Genomic DNA, 26,715 nt, shown 5'->3' on the forward strand with positions numbered 1-26,715 from the left:
CTCATGAAAGAGACTAAGAGGTGTTTCAATCTCATGTCTGGATTTCCTACATATTGGATAAAAAACCTATAGTAGTAGAAATATCTTTAACACAAACCAAAAATGAATAAACTGAGCTAATAATTGAAAGGCAAAGCTAAACAAATTCAAAATGCAAATTAGAATCTTTTCACGGTATTTCACCTTCAGAATAACTAATATACCACTCTAACAGACTTGTGATCATTTGAAGTCTTTAAATCAAGAGTGAACTATTTCAAAAAAAGAACTGGTATTGCTTAAACAAAGTTAAAGCTATCATGTTGTATTTACTGAAACAGGATGTTTGAACTTCATTATACATAATCCTTTCTTGACTTCAAGTCCAAGCCTAGTTGTACAAGCCTGGAGTAGTGGGTCTTCATGTTGTAGTCCTGCTGTACTTGTAGTTCCTAAAATTTTCCCATAAGGCTCAAATTAGGGTGGAAAGTTGCTTGTTCTGATTTAAAAATAAATAAACCAATTTGAGGCTTAAAAACGAAAGGTAATCATTGGCTTTAATTTTGCTTTGTCCTTTCAGCTTCATGCTTTCCTAGTAACAGAGCACATATTTCTATAAAACAATTGACATGAAATGTTTCTTGTTAAGCTATTTTATAATAAACTATATATGGGCTCCTTGGTTGCTTTCTCCATTTCCTTGCTTTCCAGCACGTTTGGTATTTTGTGCAGTGCAGATGGAGCACTTGGTTGTGGTTAAAGATGGTTTTTGAAAGTCAGCCCAAGAAGGATACCATATAGGAGCAGAATGTATTTTATTTATTGTGGACTGGGTCACAGATGAGTCACAGAGAACAAAAGATTGCAAGCCATTGAGTTAACTGTTATCAACAAAACATAGAGAAACAAAGTGTGATAATTTCCAAGTAAGTTGAAAACTGTTTAGGTCAGCTTCAGAAAGGAAGAATGAAATTTGATTGTCATGGACCTGAAGATGGTCCAAACACTGTTTTCCATTTACTGCCAAACCAGTATTGGCTACAAAAAAAGTCTTAATACCTGACCTTGAGGGATGTCTTTAAAAGACATTCTGGATGCAAGGCCTATATATAAACCCTTGAGTATTGGGACAGTTCTAGGCAGCTACCAAACACTTTTGGTAAATTCCTAGCTGAAATACATCTATTTCTAAACAAAGATTAAGAAATTCTATACCACACACAGAGAGCACCTAGAACCTTTTTTCTATGGCACAATAGTGTATTTTCCATCAACCTTTGTAGATCAGTCTACAGGGTGGTATGAAGGTAAGAAATCCAGATTTCAGCCATGGCCAGCTGTGCCAAAGGAAGACTTTAGCAGTCCCTGGCCAACAAGAAGTTACCAACTCTACACTTCAAGAAATAGTTTGATGGAACAGTCCTCTTAGTGGGCAACGGTGTCCGCAAATCCTCACTTCCATCGCCTCAATGGTTTTTATATAGCTATCTACCAAGTCAGGGAACTGTGGCAATTCAATTTTTGGTTTTCTTTGTAGTTAGCTTCCCCAAGAGATTCTTAAGTAGGCACTGTTACCAGAAGAAATACTTGCCAAAGCCAGCTGACCAAGCATCTCTTCAGTTTTGTCAAGCCAGGCTAGCTCAAAGCCACTGCCAGCCAGTAAAACTTATAGTAAGCTAAACTGGTTGACTGCTCAGAGCTGAGCAGTGCCAGGCTTAACTTTCAACATAGCATTAGTAACAACTATTGGAAAGGGTACTATCATAAGCAGCCCTGGTCATTCCCAAATCCCACTTGGCAATTAGAAGGTAAACACTGAGGAGAAAGACATCGGTAAGAAGTATCTTCTGCATGGAAAACCTGCAAAATAAAACCTGCATAAGATGGGATTGACATACATATGGGGTTTGGGGAATAATATTTCAAAAGAAGCAATCATGGAGTACAGAATTTCTGTCAGTCCTTTAGAAGGAAAGATGATTCAGAGATGTAGCTTGCTAGCTCAAAACAAGAGCTTAGTTCCTTGAAGGCATAGCCCTTGGTGCTTAGTTCAACAAGTGTCTCAGGTAAAGACAGCACCTGTTACCTTAAACCACTTGACATATGATTTGTTTCAGTGATTTGATGCTCCTGCAATCATGACTCTGTCACAAGATCAAGGCATTTTGACATGGAAAAATATGAGCTTCAGTTACTTCTCCTAGGCTCTGAACCAGGCTTCCGCACCTTAAGGTGACAGGAATTACAGCCTATGTTCCGAAGAACAAGTTATCCTGCTAAACAGGTACTGTTTAGAAAGTGAAAATCTCCCATCTGCACTAATGGTTACCACTGGAATGAACAACCTTTAGTGTAAATCATCTCTAGGTAGTCATTTACAAGATACAGGAGATAATACTTTGAGTGTAGAACATTCCTGGAGGATGAAAATATTGTGAAAGATATGGTGGAACATGAAATCCTATTGCTGTTGAAATGGCTGACAAGACACTCATATACTTCAAGAGGGTCCTTATCTCCTTATTCTGCAACCTGTTATGGAACACTGGCTGTAGGCAAGGCAGGTTGAACCCTACGCAGTTGCTCTGATTAATTACAGTTCAGACAGAATTTAATCACAAACCTACCAGATTGCCTTGTTATATTTTTGCTACTTTCACCTATACAGCTCAATATCCAGAAGTAGGTTAATATTAAACTAATAGATTTTTATTCCCATTTTACTCAAGCTATTATCTGTTCAGATAATCAATTTAAAAATTATTTTTTTCTTTAAAAAAACTACCAAAAAATGCCCAAAGCACTACATTGCCTTTCCCACTTTCTTCCAACTTAATGACATCTCCTCAAAGGTCACAGGATGATGGGTTGTAATTCAATAAACAAGAGGAAGTTGTTCTGGTACCTACATGTACCTGAGTGCTCCTGCTAAAAGCTTCAACTTGATGATGACTTGATGTTGTTTTGTTTTTGTTGTTTTTTTTTTTTCCTCCTTTAAATTACGTTACCCATTTATTTTTGCTTTGTAACTACAAGAGACCTTTCACAGAAGCCAGTTCTTTCATGTATTTTACTTCCTTGCAAAATACAATCCACAGCAAAATATATCTGAAGATTAGAAGAAAACCAGCATGTTTTCTTCTAATCCCTTTCAACTACCATAGTAATTCAATGATGCTGTAAAGTAGGTCTGAAATTTTCAGACAGAAAACATCAGTTAGTTGGAGCACATCCCCATCAGATACCTCAATACTTTTGCAATATAAAGACTTAATAGGGATTCTGAGGTGCTGTTTATTTATTTAAGTTCATAGGAACCATCATACCAGAAGACAGAGTAAATGCTCCAATCTAAGATACAGATCTTTTACTAACCACCTCTCTGGAAACCATGACCACAAGGTTATTATCATTAGCCAGCAGGACAGGGATCTCATTTCAGCTACTGACCTTGTTCTATCAGCATCAGTGATGACTTACAGATGGGAAAGCATATAAAACATTAATATGTAAACGCTGTGAAGTGCTTTCTAAGATGTGAAGTGCCCCCTAATTTACAAGGTATTATTTTATAAATACTGTATTATAAGTGTTATAAAGGTATTTTACAAGCAGTTATTAATGCCTTTGCTGCAGGCTGAATCTGTAAGAAGTTGCTGAGCAACCAGCTGTTATGGAGCACTATTTGGGACAGATTAAACTAACTTTTGTAACACATCTTGCCAATATTTTATTTCGGAGAAGCGACAAGCTGTTGGTCTCAACAGCTGTAGTGCTGATGGTCCTACAGCCAGCTAAGTTAGTAAATACAGAAGTTTTCAGACTTGGAGAAGGAAGGGGGTGGTAAAAGGAGTACAGGTATTAAGTACTTGATTATACTCTCTCTCCTCTTGGAGTATCATAAGCTGTGCCATTGGATGGAGATGGATACAAGGGCATTTGAAAGTCTTATGTATTATTTACACTTTCATAACTTCCTTGCTCGGTTGTTGTTGCTGTACAAGAGGAATAACTGGAAGTGCCATTCAGCATGAAGTGGCTCAGCTCTACCTCCAGCACAGGCTTCTTGACACACAACACTTACTTTTCTGCAGTGCTTCACGCAGTACTCTTTAAGCAGAGAAAATTTCAACAGCAGATTAGTAACATTAAAAGACAAGCTTCATGTGCCTGTCAACAATGCACAGCAGAGCTGTTGCTCAATTTGGACTGTAACAGTTGCCATGTAAAAAATACTCTGTTTTCTTTACAAAATAAGATCCATCAGCTGAAGCAATTAAGAAACCATGAGTCTAAGTATTATGATAATTTTCCACGCTTGGTTGATTTCAAATGTTAATGGCTTTAAAAAGAGGAGAGTAAAAACCCAAGTTTACTGAGGTCTGAAAACAAACTGTGTAATCCCAGCACGTTGCTCTGGCAGCGCTGCTAAATCTGGTCTCAATACCACAGTGTCAACATCCATCAGGTGCAACTGCCACACACTGCTTCAGTCATTCTGTGGCTTTCTGTGGAAGTATGTGCAGATCTTCCTCATGGAAGATGGAGTGGTTACAGCCTAGAAAAAAAAACAACAACACAACAAACAAACCACAAAACCAATAAGAAACGTTTCTTGGTTAACAGTTCTCATGCTGCAGGAGTCTTAAAGTCTCCCCTCCATCATCGCTCCGGTTTGTTTAGCTTACCGAGTAAGATAGCAAATGAAAGGTTCTTTATAGTAATCTGTTTGTCTCACAGATAAGAGGCTTACCACCCACAGGAAACACTGGCTAAAAGCTGGGGTTGCCTTACTGCTGTAGGAAATGCACCCTGGCTGCAGCTCCAGCTTCCCTACTGCAGATTACAGGGCTGCAGATCCCCAAGATGTAACAGGTCAATGAGCGCTGCTGCTACTCCAGGCACCTTGGCAAGCCTTGGGCACAGCACAGGCCATGAGCACAAAGTTTGAACTAGAGCATAATGGGCAGGACAGGTGATTGCTGAACAGTAATCTCTCTCCAGGGCAAATCTTTACATCTTGTATTTAAACCCGTACTATAAGTACTTGTAGGTTTACTATAACCAAGTTTTCTTGGCACAACAATAACATGAAGAGTTCAACTGCTACACATAACCTAAGGAGTGGTGGCTTCCCCACCTCACATCTGGTAGAAATGCTGGAAGAGGTGAAATCAGTTAAGATGTGAGATACTTCACTAAAATGAGCCTTAAACTCGGCAACAACGTCTAGCATCAGATGTTCAATTGAGAGCACAACTAAAATGTGACAACTGAAAATTTACCTGACATTTACTGAAATAAGACTTAGTCAAAGAAACTGTTGGACGTTGAGTCCAGTTTCAGAGAAGAGAAAAGTTTGGTTTGTTTTTAAAAAATGTAATTATCATTTTTCAGTATGCGTGCTAAATCCTCAAGCCCTCACACCAACTTTTTTAGCTGCTTTATAAGCTTAACTTCCAGATCCTAATATGAGCTCAGTGCCAGGCTTCTTGTACATCAAAAGTAGGATTATGTAGGTCAAATCCTGTCCTCTGTCTCTTTTGCAATTTCTTTGTTTTCTGATAGTTTTTGGTAGAATGAACCGAAGGAATTATTTAGTCCAGAGTTTTAAGATAAGTAACAAATTCTTTTGCTACCTGGGCTAGAATAAAATTTAGCTCTTTCTTCCAATGCTAACATGTCTTTCCAGTAACGTAAATAGGCAGATGTGACTGTGAACTCATAAACAACAGATCTGCCAGGAAAGGTGCTGTCATTACTGTGCTTCTTAGAGAAGAGCTGCATTACAGATGACAGCTACATCCTTCAAACATCCAGCTGGGGACTATGAGGATTTTTGAGCTCCTGTGTGCTCTAAGTTCCTTTCAAAGGATGGACAACACCATCCTAAGAATTCTCTTCCTGCACAGAGGGGATTAGTAGATAACAGCATTAATGTATCTAGCTTATTAGGCCAGAAATCATCTCTTTTGTCCGTAATCAGATAATTCTTTGAATGCCTGGGTGGAAGAGAGCTAACCATGCGCAGAAAGGGGAGTGTCTTTCATTACCACTGTCCCTGACTGTCCCACTTACATTTTTCGGTGAGGTGGCCACTGCTGCAGCATCCTGTCGTTTTGCACTGGGACTGCAAGATGACGGGGGGCTGCCAGTTTTGCCAGTCCGTAGCTTCTCTCCCAGAGCAGACAGCCAGTTTTTCCGTTCAGGTGAACTATTCTCCTTGTCTACCACATCCGTGCCTTTTCCACATGGAGATTGGAAAGGAAGAGGGGAAGTTTGAACACCGGATGGATTAATACGGCTTCCAGAAAGAGAAGGCTCTTTTGGGCTGTGGCTAGAGCCTTCTTGCTCATTATCCAGGTCAGCCAGACTTAGAGAGCCTTCATCACAAGCTTTCTGCTCTGCAGCCAAGTGACACAAATTTAGCTTGGACTTTTTAGCCACACGGTCCAGTTCAGTCACACAGCTACAGGCCTGCAGACACTTCTGTCTCACATCGCCTTCCTTGCTGCAGTCGAGCCTCCTCTTGGCACGCTTTTCAACCTGTGAGTGTGGTGCTTTAGGAGTGCTAGATGTTTCCAGGAGACCTTGTGTGACTTCTGCCAGGGCTTTTCTAGGAGAAAGAGCCTTTTTCCCCACTTCTGGAGGAGAAGAGGAGGGAGTCCTGGTAACCCAGTGTTTAATGGACATTTTGGAGGAAGTCACAGGTTTGGGAGAAGCGCATGGGCTGGCTCCAGTCCGTTTTGCTGGTGTGCAGGCTGCAGCAATTTGGGTTTTGAGGGAGACTGTTGGAGTGTTTGTAGAAAGAGGAAGGTCTCCAGAATTACTGGGAGCACAGGCAGCTGGACGTGGTGAGGAAACACACGGATTGCCCACTGTGACAGCCTTGGCAGGAGTATTCTGTAGGCTGACTGGTGATCCTGGTAGAGGAGAAATAAGTAGTCTAATGAGGAACATAGAACAGCAGATGAAAGGCAGACCTTTCATAAACGCCCCTTCCAGGCAGGGGATGGATTCAGCACTCACCCTGCTTCTCAGACATACTCTGCTGAACTACAGATTGCATAGATGCTTCTTATTTCAGTTAAACTGATACAAATTCTATTTAAAATCCGTTATCATATGGCTAAGTATAATACAGTACAGTGGTTTAATGTCTGACTTTTATTCATATTCCTTCTAAAACTAGAATCCTTACTTAAGCTATAGCTGAGGGACTGATGGATAGGCAAAACAGATCTTGAATTTTCTAAGTTTATCTAGCCTTGCTGGCAGCTTTGCAATGGCTTGGTCCAGACAGATCTGTTTTGGGAAGCTGTCTGAGAACAAGGTTGGGCCCCTACCTGCAGCTGGTCACCCGTACAGTCGTTAATGGCGCCATGACAGAGTTAAGGAACAAAGGTACTGTAAGAAGGTCCCAAGGCTAATTATAATACCACAGAAACTTTGTGCTACAATACCTTCACAAATGAATAATGCTGATAGTCATGTGTTAATAGTTGCATATTTTTAAGATAAAAAAAATGCGAGAATGGGAAAGGACATCCTCCTCTCGTCCTTTTCAGAGAGAACTTTCTGCAGTGCTGTATTAGCATGAAGTTGGTAAATTTTTACCACACCCAGGGAAATGAGAGAAGTTCTTCACCTCCTGAACAAGAACTTCAGTTCCAAAGAAAATAAAATCTGTCACTGTAGTTGTTATTTCTTTAAAATAAATGATCCCCAAACAAATATGTCACAATGGCATTTGAGCTCACTAGTCAAGATGTAAAAATCCCATACTCCTTTTTTTTCCTGAATCCCCAGCTTAAGTTTCTGAACGCCCAGCTTATTAAAATGGTAGTCATATGTATGTTTACACTCAGGACCTCATGAGGATTTCAGTAGTGACAGTGGGAATAATATATAGAAAAGATCTCAATCTGCAGCAACATTGGAGATTTTTTTTTTTATGGCACCCTCCAGAGACCACATTCACAGGTCCTTTAGATGCCTGCTTTCTCATTCATCTAACTTGAGGTGATCCAATTAAGTAGGAGAGCACATGAGTTACCCCAGGCATTTCCACTACCAAGCACAAGAGCTCTAAATGTTTTCTGTATTCCAGAGGTTTAATCTGAACTCTTAATTCTCAACATTAGCTGCTGTACTGTAAAGCACTTCATTAGGACAATGAGAAGTCTTCTGTGAATAACCTGCCATTTTCTTCAGGTCTCTAGGCTGTCTGACAAATAACATGTCAAGTGATCACCTACACAACTCTTTGATTACATACCCTAATAAACCTCTTTTGATCTCTCCTTTTACTGCATTATCTAGCCCTTTAAAATTCAAGTACTGGTGCACCATACCAGGACCCCATATTAATGGATCCCACTACAAATCACCTTAAAGCATAAACAGAATTAAAGGCTTTCCCGATAAAGTGTGCTACCTCATAATAATTTACATCAGCATGGACTAGGAGAAAGTGACTGCCAAGATTGGTTCTCTTAATCTTTACTTTAATGAGCACTTACAAAACAATAATATTTAAGCTGGGGAATTTGTTGTATTTAAAAATTTAAGCTACTAGAAGAGAAGAAGTAAGCTCAGCAGTTCTCAATCCATAATGACCACCTACAAATTCATATGGCAGATATAAATGTAGCATGACTACCTGGGTATGAGTATTCTTAGTCTCAAACCAATCTGAGAGTTATACTGTGGAGACAGCAGATAAGCAAAAAAAAAAAAAAAAAAAAAAGCTGTCCTGAGAGTCAGACGGGAAGCAAACTAGCTACATCCCCAAAACCTGAGATAAAGAAAATCAACACGAGGTTTTTTTTACTAAAACTGCATGCATTATTCAGGCTTCTACTCAGTTCCAGGCTGTTTCCATTCATGCTGCTGCTCCACAGAGTGTTGCATGCTTGTGCATACTTTAAATACCTGCAATCAATTTGCATAACACCAATGCAGGTATTTGAGATGTTTTCTACCTTCTCTGCTACAAATGCTCTAAAGTGGTATTACGAACCTCCAGATTTAAGACTCACAGTTTTTTCAGGTACAGGCCCACTCCACAAGTTTGGTTTCACAAAAGCAAAGAGAAAGTAGTGCAACTTAGGGTAGCCACAAAAACAGTTTCCAAAGAAAAGGAAATTGCTTGCTACACTTCATGATATAGGTCAACAGTTAATACACAACCTCAGCCTCACAACTTGTTCCACATAAATAGGTAGAGAACTACCTAGATCTCATCCCAGCAAGTCTGAAATAGTACTTAGTTGCCAGTGCCGAATCAATCTCTGCAGATAACTCCTATATTCCAACAGCACGTGCTTTGTGCTCAAGAGCCAAGGTCAGCAGGAAGCCTGCTGTTGTGCTTGCAGTGTCTGTGTACTTCCTTTTCCCTCCTGTGTTGCTTTAATGCAGTAAGAACAATGAGAAATAAGCTATTTTTCCAGTAAAATTGCCAAAGCTGACTTGTAAAATTTTAGTGTACAAATTAGTTCAGGTTTTAGGCTTATACACTAGACTCATGCTTACTTCTATAAAATACACGAAGTGTATTTTTCAGCCCTCTCTGTGTGCATGTACACACAAGCCGTTTACCAACTACAGAGCAGACCTGGCACCCTCCCTACTATTGTCCTGCAAACTTCCTGCAAGACTTACTCACTGGCAAAAGGTTAGATGTAACGTTATCCCATTAGTGGGATTTGGAGACCTTCAGCCTTTATTTACGTTAGCCAAGGTGAAATTCATTTGCAAAGTGGCTAGGAAAGATAGGTGGAACACAGGAAGTCACACCAACAGCTGCTAAAAAGCTATTTTATTCTTAGTTCCTGAGCTACGTTACAGTGAAGCTCATCCTATTTCACTCAGGGGAGGGGGTTGTTATTCTCCTTTCACCCACTCTGCTGTAACAAAATGCAAATTTTACACAAGTCAAAGCAGTGCTATGACCCAGGGCTCCTTTCTTTTTGTTCTAGGTACTGTCCAGTGAGTAGCTTCTCCTCCAGAGAGAAACAGCAATTCACAATCAAGGCTACATTAGAGACATTGAGCTGATTTTTCCTGATAATTCTTCAGATGTACATATTATGATCATTTAGACCAACCTTAGGCATTCTTAAGTGTGATATAGGCCAGATCTGCTTGCTAGATTTGAAAGCATGTTGCAAGGTTTGTCTGATCACTTAGGCTTTGTAGACAGGTATTGCATTTGAATTGATGAATGCTATTGATTAATTTTGGAACAATTTGATCACATTGTGATTGTCTACATGCATTCTTGAAGTCCTTTGACTAAGTGCCATTTGTCTGTACGGACAGTCAGTCCCACTGCACAAAGCTAAAGAAAGATGTAATATTAATATCAGCAAAGACGACTGACCAGAGTTCAACTGCTGGGCAGAAGGAAACAATTCAGAGTTTCCAGACTGTGCCATCAGCCCTTTACTTGGTAAAATAGGAACTGGAAAAAGCATATGATCTTACTGCTCTCTGTTATTATTTGAAATTAAAAAAAAATTTGACTTGCTACAGCTAATAACCAAACCCTCTTTAGCTGGAGATGTACGAAAGCAGCTCTGAAGCAAGTGATTCTGGGTTCCAGCTCTGCCAGCTGAAGAAGTCCATGCACACGGCATCTCCTTTGGCTGTTCACTTATCAAACCCTGCTGATGCCCACTGAAGACCTGGCTGCCTGACAAGCTATATTAATAAATATTTACTTTGCAGGCTGGTCATGCAAACTTCATCATACTGTAAGCTACTGCAGCCAGCTCATCTTGGTGGCAGTAAAAGTATTTACACGTAGAAGTGTCTGGCTGGCTATATGAACTACTGGCTAACACAAAAAGAAAAAAGAAAGAAAGAAAAAAAAAGGGAAGAGTAAGAGGGTTTTTGTTGGTAAACAGCCAAATTTCAGAAGCCCTGCTGAAGAGCAAGATATCACAGGGGCCTTACCTGCTCCACGTTGTTCTGTTTTCTTCTGTGTGGCCCAGCCCACCAAGTTGGTTTTACTGGACGCTGACTTCTCCTCCTCAGGACAGTGTTGTAGGCGCCAAATTCTCACAGTGTTGTCATCAGAGCACGTGGCAATCTGCAATATAAGTGCGTTTGTTGCAATCCCTGGGGCACTGCAACATGACCTAGGACAGCTACACCCAACACACCAAGCCAGTATGAATGCAGGGTGAAATCTGGTTGGCAAGGGGACAAGATTTACCCATAAAGCAAATGAAACAACTCAACTCTATTTCATTATTGTACCATTGACAAATGTTTGCTTTAAAGGGGAAGGCTGCCTCTCAGGCATAAAGCCTTCAATTCTTTTTGCTAGAGAAATCCCAGCCACCAGTAACCCTTGGCCTTGCACAGCTCTGTAACAGAACAGCCTGCTCAGGAAGGGCCAGTGCATAATTTGCTATTTCCACCACTCAGTAGCCAAAAGCAGACATGCTGCTTCTTGCTTCTGCATCTAGGTCTGTCTCTGTCATTCAGGACCTTTTCTGCTGGGGGACAGACATTCGCAGCACACTGAGAAGGTGACACTGGAAGGCTGTTGCACCAGCCTTAAGTGCTATCTCTGCAGACTCAGATGTCTGGCAGAGAAACCAATTCTGCTAGAAACATTCACCTAGATTCCTGCTGTGGCTCTGTGTGTTCCAAAATGATCTGCAGAAGTTATTTCAAATGAGCAGCAGCACCTACCTAAGCCACGCTTTTATGGCTTTCTTTGGACAGGTTATCTGGTGACCCACCTGGGAATCCCTAGAAAGAAGGAAATGCTGTGGCCAAAGTTTATAGTAATGTGGACGGGAAAGTGTCTATACTGTGACCTGTGACACCAATATTGCAACCCCAGAAAGCATCTTGGCCTCTCAAATCACTTCAACCAGCTTACTGATCTCTCTTAGCATCACGTTTTCACTTCTCTCCATGCTTCAGTCTGTAAGGCAGGTAACTACTTTTCAATTGTGTTGGTATAGATTTTAAAAGGCTGCATTGCTCTGCATTTCCAAATCATAATGATCAGGATGGTGGGCCATGCAGACCAGAGATTTTATCCAAAATACAAATTCACATATTCTTCTGCATCTTATACAGCTAGAATAATTCTCCGTGTCTGTCTGCAAGACTCCCACTCTCCTATATTGTAAAGTTTTTCTGAACACCTGGTGCTGCAGTGAAAGCTAAGTAAAGTGGCTGACTTGCATACCTATGGGATGCAAGAAACTCTATTATTAGGATACTGTCTAGGATTTTTCAGAGTTACTTCTCATTTTGAGCTAGGCTAGTCACTTAAACCAGCTTCCTCTGTTAATTCCCTTCCTTCTAGTGATACTTGGGGCATAATAACTGACATAAACATCAACTGCAGGTTTTTGCATCTACACACAAATATTTGTCAAAAATCAGCTCAGATCTTGAAAAAAGTCACAATAAAAGAGTCCATGCGTTTTTTAGAGGGCATTCAAAATTTCTTACCACTCTGTACAAGACTGACAGATGTATCAGTGGTCAGACACGTAAATATGGAGCCACAAAGCAAGCTTTTGGCTTTTGAAAGCCCTGATGACATGGTTTCACAATTTTGCCACTCACAAGTAGTGTACCAACCTCTCATTAGGAGAAGTCTTTGTTCATTTGCAATTTGCTAGGTCTTATCAAATAGCCCAAATTATTTAAAAAAAAAAAAAAAGAAAAATTTCTGATACTTGTACTCATGCAACAAGCTTGGTTTACTGCCCACCCCCTCCTCCCAAATGAACGTTTTTAGAAATTATTAACTAAGAACTTCCTTCCAAATCAACAAATATTGCCGCAATTTTGAAAAGCAAATATTGTCACATTACATCTATTGTTTCATAGGGAAGACAATTTTTCAGAAAACAAACCTTAGTGAAGTCTGAAGGACACCAAGCAATGGAAGTAACCTCTTGAGAGTGACCAACAAGTATCCTTGGAGGCAGGCTGGGTTCAGAAACCTGTAAATTCCATAGGAAAATAAGTATAAAATCACAAGACCCATAGCCTAATATACACCACTGAGAAGGGCCTCCACAGCCCACCTGTGAAGCATGCAAATACTTTGTCTTTCCCATATCAGACAGGTAAGTTAAATGCTTCCTGCCTGTAATCATAGTCCATTGCAGCTGAGAGGTGAACCCAGACCTAAATCCCTGTTCCTTACTTCCAAGACTTCTTTTTGGCACTGGCTGCCTGAGGAGTTGTTGCCTGTTCAGTAGACCATGTAGAGTAAGACCAGAGTTTACTTCACCACCTCGTGGACTAACCAGAGATGTCTTAATGCTCTTCCTTCCCCACAGAGCATCCCCACATCACGTACTGTTGGCAATCTCTTCTGAGAGACATGGACTGACAGAGCTCTGAGAATCAGTTTGTATTTCATCTCTAGAGCTGAAGTAGCTGGCCAGCACTGAGAGGTACAGACTTGCCTGGAAACACTTGCTTAACTCCTGCTGCACGTGGGATTTCTACCAGAGCTGTCAACCCAACACACCACACGAGTGTTTTACTATGTTAAGAAACTATCTGTTCTAGGTAAGATGCTTAAAAGTTTGGGAAGCACATTGCGAATAGGTAAATACGTTCTGCTGCTATTCTGCAAATGTCCCTACCACATAAGGTTTAACAAAAAAAAAACAACACACCACCAGAAGTTCAATAGATGAATCTTCACTGGCTTTAGAACTGGTATTTGCGTGGCTGCCAAATGTCTGAACCTCTTCCAGCCAACCAACTGGACCACAAAGCCTCTTAAGAGTTCACAAAAGTGCTCCCTATAGCACAAATACCCATTAAACTCAAACCCTGTTTCTCTTTAACCGTTCAGAAATCTTTCTAATTTTTATTATTAATCCATATTATTATTGCTCTTCAATCACAGCTCATGTGATAGATACAGCCGAAGTTAGCATTAGGTGGTCCAAGGAAGAAAACACACAAACATGCACACACAGATTACATCCAAGCTTTGCATGCTTTCAGCAGACAATCCATTCCAGATCTATGAGTCACCATTATTGACGTGATATTATAAGGGGGATTTATAAGGAGGATTTGCATACATGACTAAGTGAATGAACTGATCCTTTACTGTGTGGGAAAAAGAGTAGATGTTACATACAGATTTCAAAGAAAGATGCAAAACATCTGGGAAGGCTTCTGACTTACGCAGAAAGTTTTTGGTCTTGTTTTTATTATTTTTTCCCTTGTGGATCACCTCCTATAGCACCCTGTAGAATTGTAATTGAATATCCAGCTTCTGAATCTTGTAACTTGTTGTGATATTGTGAGAAAAATCAGGTTCTTCATAACAGGCCATATTTTCTCCCCGACATAGCAGAGGCAATCACTGACTAAATATCCACTAAATGCCTTGTTCAGATTATTCCTTCTCTGCCAAAATAAGCAATATCATGGAAACTAAATGCCTATTTAGGGAATAATCAACAGAGGTGCAGAGAACACCTTCATTTACTGATAGAAGTCTTGCAATGCACACATAACAGACTGAGTAGTCACTAGTAGTCACTGACTGCTGAAAGGAAAGCAGAGGAAGAGAATAACTCTTGCTGGACCAAACTGGTTTTACACTGCAGTGGTGTAAATTAAACCAATTACACCCAATTTACATTACTGTGTACTAAAGTAGGATAGGATGCATTCATTAGAATATGAACAAGGAGGAGGCCAACCTACACCACCCATACTTGGGTGCTAGAAAAAAAATGCATTAGCAAGAGTTTTGTATTTCCTTATTTCCCTGGAATGCTGATGTATTTAGAGTCCAGAAACCCTCATTTTTAGCCCTGCTTCCTAAGGAAGGGTGGCTTCTGCAGCAAGGGGACCCATCTGTCTACTTCAACCTTTGGCTGAAATTGCTCAGCAGGTCCACACCCAAAGGAGGGCAGAGATCTTGGAACAGCTTCATGCTGATGAGATGGAGCATGCAGCCAGTGTTCCCATGGAGCAAGGCAGGCAGAACTGCAGCCCTGTCCATTGCATTTGGCAGAAGACAGTTGGCCAGCCTGTGCATTTTAAGTCAAGATTAGCCACAGCCCATGCTGCTTTTTGCCTGATTTGACAGGATATCGTTGGGGAAGTCAGAGCTATTGTGGAAAGGTTAAGAAACAGAGAAACCTAGGAAGTGAGACTTTATTACTCTACTCATTGAACAGCTGTTGCATCCATTATCAGCATAAAATGGTGTGTATAGTTTTATGCTTAATGATACAAAAGCACATACATTCCAATACTGGGAAAGACAGACCAAAGGGTAGCTTAATATAGTTATATTGAAGGATAATGGAGCCATGGAAGTGTATATCTATGAAGTATATTGTTTATTACCAGGGAGGTAGCTCAGCTAGATACCATTTCTGCAGACAGAAACTTCTCTGCTCTCTGGCTTTTATGATCTTAGGGTTGTTTGAGTCAGTTCATTAACTGACAGATTAATAATTAAAAAAAAAACAACCCAACACAATAAAGTGAATGTTCATTGTCTGAAAGTGATGTTATACACGGAAGCAGACTGAAACAGCACTCTTGTCAGCAATACCTTCTAGCCACAGTATTTCCTGGGAACTGCTGACCCAAGCACAGCTTGGCATTGCTTCCAAAGTTCCTCAAAGAAATAATCTAGGTGGACAATGTCTTGTTCTGTCTTTTATTCCTTGATAAGGTCTTGGTCTGCCTTTTATTCCTCTCTAGATATGGAAAGAGCACACTTCATTAAGTTCTTTCCAACATTACCTGGTAACTGTTCACGAAATATCTAAGCATATATTTTCACAGTACTCTAAGTCCTCATCCCATTAAAAGATACACACGTTTCAATGTCAGTAAAGTCTTCCAACATTTAAGACAAATTAAGAAGCCTCTGCATATGACAGATCTGAGAAAGAGACCAAGTTTTGCTGAAGGTTCCTCTTTCTAACATGCCTATGGGAATAAAAGAAAAGTGATTACCCGATTACTTATTTGATAAGTATGTAATATGATCTGTCACCCACATGTGACAGCAATAGAAGCCTCCTGTATGCAAATAGCTTTTAAATATATTTGCATAAACATGGAGATGTTATGACATCCTTGAATGCTCTTGACCCAGTTCCAGCCACTTTTCCACAAAAAAGCCAAAACACATGAATGCAGGATGCACAGCCCAATTTTCCACAGGTATTTTTGCAGAACTTGCAAAGAACTAAGGAAGGCTAAAATTACACTCCTTGACATGGAACTGGCCATGCTACTGCACTCCTGCTACTTCTGAGTAAGCAACCTAGCTACTTACAAGAAGTGTTCTCACAATCAAAGGGACTACATGCTCAAACCACAAAAGGGTAACCCTCTTCTCTCACCTTTCTATTTTACTTTCAAATTCATTGTGAACAGGGCAAACAATTCAATAGTCCCTAAAATTACCCAGAACCTGAAGTGAGCAGTCACCTGCAGCTTCTGTCTACTCTACTTGAGATAGGAAGTCTACTCTATTCCTGTACAGCTGTAAACTATGGAGAACAGAACTTGAAGCACGCCTTATTCTGAGGTCCCTGCTATTAACTTTGTGACATTTGCATTTCCTACACGTCAGCACAAGATGCCAAGTGACTAAGCCTCTCAGCTGTCAGACAGTGCTTTGGAATTTTGCTGAAGGCTCTGGCTGAGCCCTCGCTGTAATACAAAGGCTTTAACTACTGCAAATTAAGTATGAGAAAAAGCTAAATCTGCAGCAAGAGCTAGAAAAGGGGGGTGGGGAAGTGTGCCCTTTAAAACAATTGTTTTTGTGTGTGTGTGTGTGTGTTTTTTCCCCCTAATATGCTCCATTGCTAAATATGAACCAAGAACTGTCTACTTGTCACAGTTGCCTAAATCAACAGGATTGAAAGAGGACTGTAATGCCCATTAAAACCAGATTACAATCGGCAACTTGCAATAAGCAGCAGTGATGAGAGATGTATTGATGGCAGGAGGTTAGCTCTGCTTCACATTAGCTACATCTAGCCTGGACAGCAACATGCTCTGGGCACAACATGCCAGGAGCTAACCCCACGCTGCTTTAAGTAGGAGTGGGAGGCAGGGAGTGTCCTACATGAACATGAAAAGCAAATGAAACGAAAGAGCAGAGCACTTCTGGGCAGCCAGCCTGGGCAGGCCCGCTCCCTTGGGTTTCTCCCAAGCGTCTCACCTTCCAGATGTACGCGTTGCAGTCACTCGAGCCGCTCACCAGGAACTGGTCATCTGGGCTAGTACTAGATTTGATGTAAAAGCTGGAGTTCTGGTGTCCGCTGAAAACCGCCACTGTGAGAAAAAACAGTGAAAGTAAAAACACCACTCAGCGCACAGCTGTGGGGTTGGTTGCATAAGCAGGGCTGATCTTACAGGCTTTTCCTGCCCAGCCACGTATCCTTTAGAGAAAGTGGTTGTACTGCTCCCTTGCTCTAGGGCTCCGAGCTCCAGCCGGCAGGTAGCAGGAAGCATCATTCAACAGCAGCCCTCATAGCTCCTGATACGAAGCAGGTTTACCTGAACGGCTCTCTACACAGCATTAGAAAGCAGTGGCAGGTTTATTAAAGCTTTGGCCTGGTTACAATACAAGCAGAGCCAAGACATCATGTGGGCTACCCCAATGCTCTGGTTATGGCTCCTCACCCCCTCTTCCCAGTGCCACAGCCACCAGTCCCACTACATTAACAAGGACAGTCGCACAAAATGCTTCCGCTGAAGCAACCAGAGCATTTGCTACTCCTTTCTCTGGCTGCCAGCATCTCCGTTTCGTCAGCAAAACGTCCGCCGTGTCAGCTACACTCGTCAGACATCTATATTTAACGTCCCCGTAATGCTTCACCTCGAGGCCCCAAATAGCTGCTGCTCTTCCTATTGCGAGCACCGGAAGAGCCAAGGGCCAGCACAGGAGCTGAACGTGGATGTGGAGCACCCCAGCCTCATTATCAGGGTGGAAAGGGCAAGTTTCCTGATTTAGCACCACGTGGGGCTGGCACACCCTCGCCCGGCCCTGGCGCTCAGAAGTGGTGACACTGTGAATGTTGCAGGATCCACAAGAGCGCAGCAAGAAAATGGCAGTCAGCAGTCAGAGGGTTTTCAGACTCTTTCCCATCGTGTTTTTGGCAAAGAAGGTGACCCACAGACCAGAGGACATGTGGTTGCCTCTGGCTTTCTTTGAAACGTGGTGAGACCCCACAAGACGCTTTGATTTTAACCTGTGGCTCCTTCTGCGCAGTGGTTACAGGCAAATCCTATTACAGAAGGATTTCCTCACGGCTCCCTTCCAGCTAACGCCGTCCTGATATTAGATCGGAGCTGCTGCCGTCTGGATAAAGACCAGCGAGGCTGGAGGCCCTGCGTCCCCGCTGGCACCTCACGCCAACCACAGGCCCGTGCTGCCCTCTGCGGGAGGCACGGCACACCATTCCCTGGCCAATTCCCCAAAAGCCACACACATTTTTCAGCTGGCTGGATGAATCAAGATTTCTCTCGAGGTTTTATCTGCTACACACAAGTCAACGGAAGGCAACAGCTATATGCAGAGGCAGGTGATGGGGTGTCCTGGGCTTTGTCCCGTTCTTGCAGGGGGACGGACCAGTGGGAGAATTTCCACAGCTCAGTGGTGACACCCAGGGTTAAAATCAACTACTGACCTATTAATATTTAATCCTTGCACTACTTCTCAGCTTTGGAAGCGTTCCCACCCAACAGACTGCCTTGCTGAAGAGCATACAGAAGGACACATTGTTCACTTAGTTTCAATTAACTGGAAGACTAAGAAAAGGCAATGGAAACTAAATCATACGTCTGTCTGGAATGCATCTAATAAGATTTGCCACTTTCTAAGAAGCGGCCATTGGCCTATGACAAAGAAGCTTAGTGCACCAAAGTCTATGACCCATCTTGTCAACAAAAAGGTCACAGACGCAGAGCTGAAGGAATCTAAAAAGTTGAGAAAGCAAATGACAGAAAAAAAGAAGCATCAATATGCTGGGGATATTTTCTCCCAGAAACTGCTGCAGAAGCTAAATTTAACAGACACCTTAAAATACCTGAGTACAACATAATAGGTGATCACTTTACATGGATTCAGACCTTAAAAGTTGAAAGATCAGAGACTGACCATAAGCAGAAGATTCAAGATTGCTTCAGGTGAGCAGCAGGTGGACACTAACCATTCCTCGCAAGATAACCAGAGTCAATATGCAAACTACTCTTGGTGTCAGTCTAGTTGAAGCAGCATCTGCACTTACATGTTTTTGTGCTACTATCTTTATTTATGATGGTTTAAAACTAAATATGAAGTCCTTGTAATATTAGTATATAAAAGTATAATATTCAACGGGTGTCTTCTTTCCCAGGTACTTTCAGACATAAGAGAATCAAATAGATTTTCTGTGCCTTCAAGCTTAAGTCACAGTGCATGAGGTAGAAACCTGTCTTCCTATGCTCTGTAACATCTAGCTAACACTGCCAGATGTCAGTCCATAACATGCTCCTTGTCTCTGGACTGCCCCACAAAACTGCTACACCAGGATTCCAGCAAGTGCTGTGAGCACCAAGGGCTAGGTGTGAGCTTTTTGCATCTATAGCACCACATCACCTGTAGCTTGAAGAGTTGTTTTTATCGTTGAATAAGAACAATTTTGAAGCAGAAGTCTGCATCCATGTAACACTATAGCAAGCCAGCCGGCTGTTTGATTTTAGTAGATGCCTGCTCTCATGGATGACCTCAGAAAGCTTACTGTACACAGCATTACTTTTTACAGGTTATTACCACAGATATCACTCTTACCTGGAGTGGTCTTTAAACTTGTCATATTGAACATGTAGATACTGTCGTCAGTGCAGTTAGCAAAGAGATTAGCACCAGTGGAATCCAAAACTAGACTAGAATATCCTAAAGACAAGAAGAATTTAGAGAATTTATTTGTAAGAAGTAACTCCAAAAACTGGTTTGGACAGCAGGCATTCTCAAAGAAATTACAAGAGAGGGAAATTTGGAAAGGATGTTATTATGCAAGATAGATTATCATTGGAAGATTTACTTGTTTGACAGGGCACTTGCTGTAGAAATAAAGCATCTAGAACAATATCTACATTTTCTCATGAGTATTCAGGGCATTATTGAGAGAGAATTCCCATCTTCAGAGCAGGCAAGCAATTTATCTGATAGCTTCAAATGGATAGCAGGAACACCCAATTGTGGAAACAAAAGTTGAAAGTGAATAGAAGTCCTCATGCTTTGGTAGCTTAAGCCATCCTTTGATATGCTAGTGATTTAGCTTCAAGGAAGAGCTCTTCCTGCACACAAGTTATTTTATAACCAGCTCCTCAAAGACGTCCCTCATCCTTGGGACTTATACTGACCATTACGTGTACTAACACATCAGGACAGTTGACAAGTCATCAGCAATTACTGTGTTGCATCAGAGCATCATAAGGTGCTAAGTATAGAGCAACATGAACAAAAACACTTATTTTTGATAAGAAACAGCCTCAATTATTGCTTGACTAAGGTTATGATGTTAAAAAACAGCCCTTTCTGTTGTCTTTGAAAGATACAATGCAAATAGAGTTCAATCTAGTTTCAACTCATGCATCAAAAGTGCTAGCTAAATTCCACCTACAGAGCTCTATTATTCCCTCATCTCCAGTTCCGAGAACACACTGCTGAAGCTCATGCAAATTTGTATCATTGGTGCAATGATACAAAAGTGGAGCACTTTCAGTTGTCAACTTGAAAATTTGGTATTGGTGATCAAAATATCCTGCTGAACTCAGTCTTAACAATATTTGTCTAAAAATAAAAGAGATAGCATTGTCAGTACTTCTTAAAATCACCTTGCAAATTTAGTAAATGCCTTATCCAATAACTTACCCAGTTTGCGAGTACTGGTGCCGGGGTAGCAGAAAGACTTGAAAGGCACCGGATCCTGACGGTAAGCAGCATAGTTCTTGCGCAAGTCCCAAACTTTGATCACGCTGAAATATAGAAGCACAAACGTCTCTAACTTGTCAACAGTCAAAAACTTCTTTTGCAATGCAGATAGAGCCTTCTATAAGCACAGGAAGACAGGTTGCTTATTGAGGAGTGCCCAGCAATAAGTAGAACAGCAGAGCAAAAACAGAGCAGAGATGTGCTGAAAGCAAAGCAATCATTCTGCCGGGTATGGATGAGGAAGCAGCATTGTCTTGTGTAACTAACACAACCTACAACATGAGCTCACAAGTCAAGTTTCCTCAACTAATAAAAGGAAAGTACAAGGATGCCTTTATACTCCTGACAGTTATGATTTTAAAAATCAAGTCTTTTAAAGTTATTCTTTCTCTTCAGGATCAAGCCTCTTGTTGAGCCATAGGCAAGAGAGTATTATCTGTCTCAGAAAGGCTCTGGAGAATACGCCTCCACACGGTGCCTCCTAAAGAAGCAAGACCTGAGAATGTAATCTCCATGATAATCAGTGAGACATTTTGCTTGCGCTCCAAGATGCTGCAACAAATCTGGCAGCTAGAAGAATGCATTCTTTATAACTCAAGGCAACATTTTCTCAAATGCCCACACATATCCAGGCACTGAACACCCACTCACATCCCAAAACAGCTCCCTGTCTAACAATAGTCTGTTTGCTTGTGGTCCTATAGGTCCATGAGGATCAGACAGAGATAAGAACTGTTCTCATTCTGCCCCATAGCTAAAACACTAAAATGAACATTTACCACATATGCACAATTTGTCCCAGTGCTGCAATCTTGGGTAAGGAAGAAAAGCAGCATTCAGCTCTGGCAATGTAAGCTGGCAGCAAGCTCAGCTGACTATAACTAAAGGTAATTGTAGCTTTGTGGGCCACTGTGTGATCTTAGGGAAAAAAAGAAATCTTCCAACCTTTTTGTGCCACTAAGAGCACACAGAATAGCATGGAAAAGCAAGTATCCTCCTTCCTTACCCATCAACAGCTCCTGCAGAGATAAGAGTATGTTCATCCTGAAGCAGCACCACAGTTACACTCTGTTGGAAATCCTTAAAAGAAAAAATAAAAAGGAATTTTGTTTGCTACCAAGGTTAGCAAAAATCTTGCTGCTTTCAAGGCTAAGTGAACATTATTGAGGGCACCTCCTCTTAGCCAGACAATCTCATTCCTCTTGGCCATAGGCCAGCCTGAGTTTTGCTCTAAAACTAGCTTGAGCATCTTGGGCTCTCTCCTAACAGAATTAGCTTTGTGCTTTCTAGCAAGCTGGTCCCAACAGGCAGGAAAACCTGGAATACCAGATGCCGTTTCAGACAACAATCCTGTCAACACTCCCCCACCCCATCAGTGAAATTGCCAGTGAGTTCTAAGTATTTGGACAGTAGTTTAGGATTGCACCTTTCAGGTCAGAGGTAAGATAACTGTCTTCATCAATGAAGACTTAATAGATTAAATAAGACCAGTTCTTAGTCTGGTGAGGCAGTCATTTCTGTAGTCAGACTTAAGGGGGGGAAACAAAAAAAAATAGAACTCTACCTATTCCCTCCCCCCCCAGAAAAAAAAAATGCTGGCCACTCCTTTCCTCTCTAGAAAAAGAAGTAATTTCACACAGTATTCACACAAAGATGGTTTTGATGGCACGTGGGTTGTTAGACAGATAAACAACATCTAAATTTAGCTATATCAAGTGACCATGACACAAAAACCTTCTAAGATACTTTGGAGCATTTACCAAAAACAAGCCAAATACTTCTCACCATTCAGAAGGACTTAGGGGCATTGTTTGATGAGAAGCTCAACAAAAGCCAGCAATGTGTGCTTATGGGTCTGGTGGGGTGTCCCTGCCCATGGCAAGTGGGGGTTGGAATTAGGTGATCTTTAAGGTCCCTTCAAACCCAAACCATTCTGTGATTGTTTAGGAAGTCTACTATGTATAACCTTGTTCCCAGAACAGAGGCCCCCATTTCACTTGTCCACCAGATACCTACCACCAGGGGAGCAAGACCTCTTAGGTTCTGCCTCTTCTTCTTGAGCTTGGAAGGAGTCTGCTTATCAACCACGTTGTGTGCTCCACTGATTTGATTCACCTGCCTATAAAATCCATCTGAAAGAAATCAAAGACACTTCAGTTAGTTTCTATGTCTACACACTTTTGCCTCCACTTTAATTAAACAAGCAGGACCTGGAAATAAATCCTAAAAAGTGGCTGAGACTAGCCTTTAAAATCAGTAATATATCCAAAGGCAGTAACTGTTAGTTACATACAATACTAATGAAAACATAGTAGGAAACAGGAGCATATACTGCAAAAAAATGCAGAGGTCAATGTAGCACAGGCACTGAAGCCAACACTGGCACAGGAAGGCTGCCCTCAGAAATCATTACCCCGCAGTCTGTTCTTCAGCAGGCCTCCTGACCTTGAATGTTCAGCTGACTTCATCCTGAGCAAAACTGCACTTACAGGACCGCTTCCAGTGCTTTCTAATTTATTTCCTGATTTTCTATTTAGCCTTTTGCCCTTTAGTTCTCACTTTATGAAAATTATACTGCTTTACTATTATAAAGTTAATTCTCTCCTTTTCCCCTCACTATACCTTCCACTCCAGTCAGGTGCAGCCTCCCTTTTCCCCCTGTCACCAGGCTCAAGAACTAGGGAACCTGAGACAGACACAACAGTGAGATGTTCTGGCAGCACATGCCAGGAAACTGCTAATGACAGAGCAGCGAGCTGAGGAAAAGTATAAGGGTGTGACCTGGCAGGGAAGAAGAAGCTCTAAGAAGCAAGAAGAGAGGAGCAGAATCAGCTTAGCCTGCATTTAGGTGTTCCCACAATACATTCAGTACAATACTGAATACATTCAGTATTGTGGGAACTCACAAGGTCCTCTGCTCTGCTCTTTCTGCCATCCTTCCTACTCTGGCAGGAGACTTCCCAGCTTTGTTTCATCCCTCTAGATGGCTCTGGCCAAATCCCTCTCAGCCAGCCCATTTTAGAGCTGATGTATTCTGATTATATGTACACAAGGATATGTTCTGAACCCTCTTATCTCTTTACTGAGGCATAGGGTGTTATCGGGACAGTGCGTAGATCAAGCTGCAAATCTGAGACAGAGTGGAACAACATATTAGACACAGAAGAAATACTTATTCCATCCTTTAGGTGTACTAAAGCAGTCCCCTATTATCTGATAATCTTCTCCCTCTTACTGACGTGTTGCCTACATTATAATTAAATGTAATTATTGAACTAGCATTTTCAATAACTGTTTAGCACACGATACCGAGCTTTTCTGATACATATCTAAAGTTCAGTTACCTTTCTTGCTGCATCTGGTATCCCAAACCATGATGTTTCCATCTCTGCCTCCAGTACAGAAGACAGCTGAGAGAGAAATAGAGAGCTATTAGCTTCCAAATGTGATTATTTAACAACTTGAATGCCGTCTATGTGCCCATAGCCCTAGAAATAGGAAAACTCAGGTCATTCATCTGCTGTGCTTTTTGATTAGTTTCCTTACTCTTCATGAGGTTTCCTTACTACTATTCTAGAAAAAAAAAAAAAACAGCTTCTGAAGAATATTTCCATGCTTATGTATGTAAGTAAGGACCAAGTGACTTCAATATCATGTCTTGACATCACATCTAACTTGTCCAAGATCAGAAAAGGGCAGACAGCATCAGACCACCGTGAGGTTCCAAAAAGTTGCTTTTGCTTCACTGGCTAAGTCACTGTTCATCCTGCCCATGCTATTTGTCACTGTCAGGTTCCAAAACCCCTTTTTAGCCCCATAAGTATAGATGCACTAGGGGGAAAGAAGAAGAAAAAAATACAGCGAGGAATATCAACATTTACCTTTCTCAAATCTAGAGAAAGCGACTGACTTGAGGCTACACTGGTGACCTTTGCATATGCCAAGAAGCTCCCCAGCTCTCACATCCCACACCTTGGCTGTCTGGTCTCCTGAAGCAGTGACCTTCAGAGGAAAGAATAAAAAACTTTAGTCATTTTCTGCACGCAGTTGCCAAAGCATTAAGAATAAAGGTAGATGGAAAAAGACTTCTTACAATCCTGTGTTCTCCTGGTACCCAGGCAAGGTCAAATACAGCATTTGAGTGAGCCTGCCATTCTAACAAGAGAACAAAAGCCAAGATTAGTTCAGTACATTGCAGCATGATGACATTTTGCAGACAGATAAAGAACATCAGACATCGAAATCAGAAATCTCATTATTTGTCAGCAGCTTGCCCTAGGTGTAAAAAAACAACACAGAACAATTCACCTACACGTGCTTTTCGAAGAGCACACTCACACAGCTGCTTTGTAAACAGGATTCAGCAATGTATACAAAAGGATACAAGTAATGCCCACATTTGGGTTTAATCAACTTTCAAAAGGTTTGTTTGGATTCCAGCAAATCATATACTTGTCACATCAAATGAAGATCACATTCTGTTACGGGACTTACCTCTAAAGATCACTTTGCTGGTGGTTTGAGCTTCGGTATCATACAGTCTAACAAATCCTTCTTCATTTGCAACTGCCAGTATATGCTCGAAGTTTGGCGCTGAAAAGAGGTTGAAGTTTATTTGTCTATTATTTGGCTGACTCAAAATTACTCCCCTTCCTTTGTGATGGGAGTACAAGCACCTCAAACAGGGCACATGACCCAAAGGACAACTGTAAGGATAAATAGCATTTACAGAACAATTTAGAACTTAAAAATGCAGGAATATCGCCACACATTTCTTTCTGGATGTTCCGTTCAAAAACTCTTCAAGTGGGAAATCAAGTGGCAAGGAGCAACTTCTATAGTAATAGATCTTTCACCAGTTATGATAGCTCCATTCCTCCATCTTTATGGCCTGTCCTCCACAACACCCAGTACGTCCTTTGGATGTGGGTTGGAAAAGCAGCAAGCTGCCTTAGAGAAAGGCATGAGAACTAGAGTAGTACACATGGAGGATCTAAAGATCATTGTCCTAAAGGTCTAGGAGCTTCCACATGTGCCAGTGGCGTACATCCACCTCTTTGATTTGTACTTACTATTCTCCATCCTGTTACATCTCTTATATATTTTGAACAAAGCCTTATTTGTCAAATATTGCATCAAGAGGATGCACCTTGAAACAGACAAAGCCAAAACACAAAAGCCATTGGAATAAGTGCTTTTTGGTCATTTCTGTAAGGAAACGTTTCTGCTCGCACAAAGAGGAGCACTGTGGTGCAGTACACATAGGATGCAGGTGCAAACACAGTTTCGCCCTCACAGAAACACACAACTCCAACGCCAAGCCTTGGAGCAGTACCGATAAGCACGGCATGCGGCAGGTCCCACAGCCGAGAGCGGCCTCCCAGGAGGGAGCTGTACCTGCAGAGAAGCGGCAGCCGAAGGGCGGGACCGGCATGCCCGTTTCCCCGTAGGAGAGGTGGTCATCCTCCCGGCGGCACGCGTAGCTGTCGAGGAGATGCTGGAGGGGAAGCGCCGAGGGCTGACCTGCAAACGAGACGGGCGGCCCCGTGACCACGCGGGGCACGGAGAACGCGGGTCAGGGGAGCCCCGAGAGGGGCACAGCCCCGGGTCGGGGGGTTCGGGGTGCGGGGTCCCGGCGGTACTCACGGGGCGGCACGGCGGAGGTGGCGGCGGCGCGGCGGAGCAGCGCCCGGCACAGCATGGCCAAGACGCGCCCAAGCGCGCGGCCTCCCGCCAAGCAGCGCCGACTCCCGCCACCAAGCGCC

At 41.9% G+C, this 26,715-nt stretch overlaps 1 protein-coding gene across 1 annotated transcript; it reads right to left on the minus strand.

Moving 5' to 3' along the window:
- Positions 1 to 814: 814 nt before the first annotated feature.
- DTL (denticleless E3 ubiquitin protein ligase homolog) lies at positions 815 to 26,651 on the minus strand (the record flags this gene model as incomplete). Its single annotated transcript, XM_084283984.1, has 15 exons — positions 815 to 4,537; positions 6,058 to 6,902; positions 10,939 to 11,074; positions 12,873 to 12,962; positions 17,192 to 17,304; positions 19,805 to 19,909; positions 20,891 to 20,994; positions 21,957 to 22,030; positions 22,967 to 23,082; positions 24,295 to 24,360; positions 24,832 to 24,952; positions 25,044 to 25,105; positions 25,445 to 25,543; positions 26,348 to 26,468; positions 26,607 to 26,651. 15 exons carry the CDS (start codon positions 26,649 to 26,651, stop codon positions 4,469 to 4,471), a joined length of 2,166 nt encoding a protein of 721 aa, XP_084140110.1. The 3' UTR covers positions 815 to 4,468.
- Between the last annotated feature and the right edge of the window lie 64 nt (positions 26,652 to 26,715).

This window comes from Netta rufina, assembly GCF_964035555.1.
Source record: "Netta rufina genome assembly, chromosome: 3".
Classification (NCBI taxonomy): domain Eukaryota; kingdom Metazoa; phylum Chordata; class Aves; order Anseriformes; family Anatidae; genus Netta; species Netta rufina.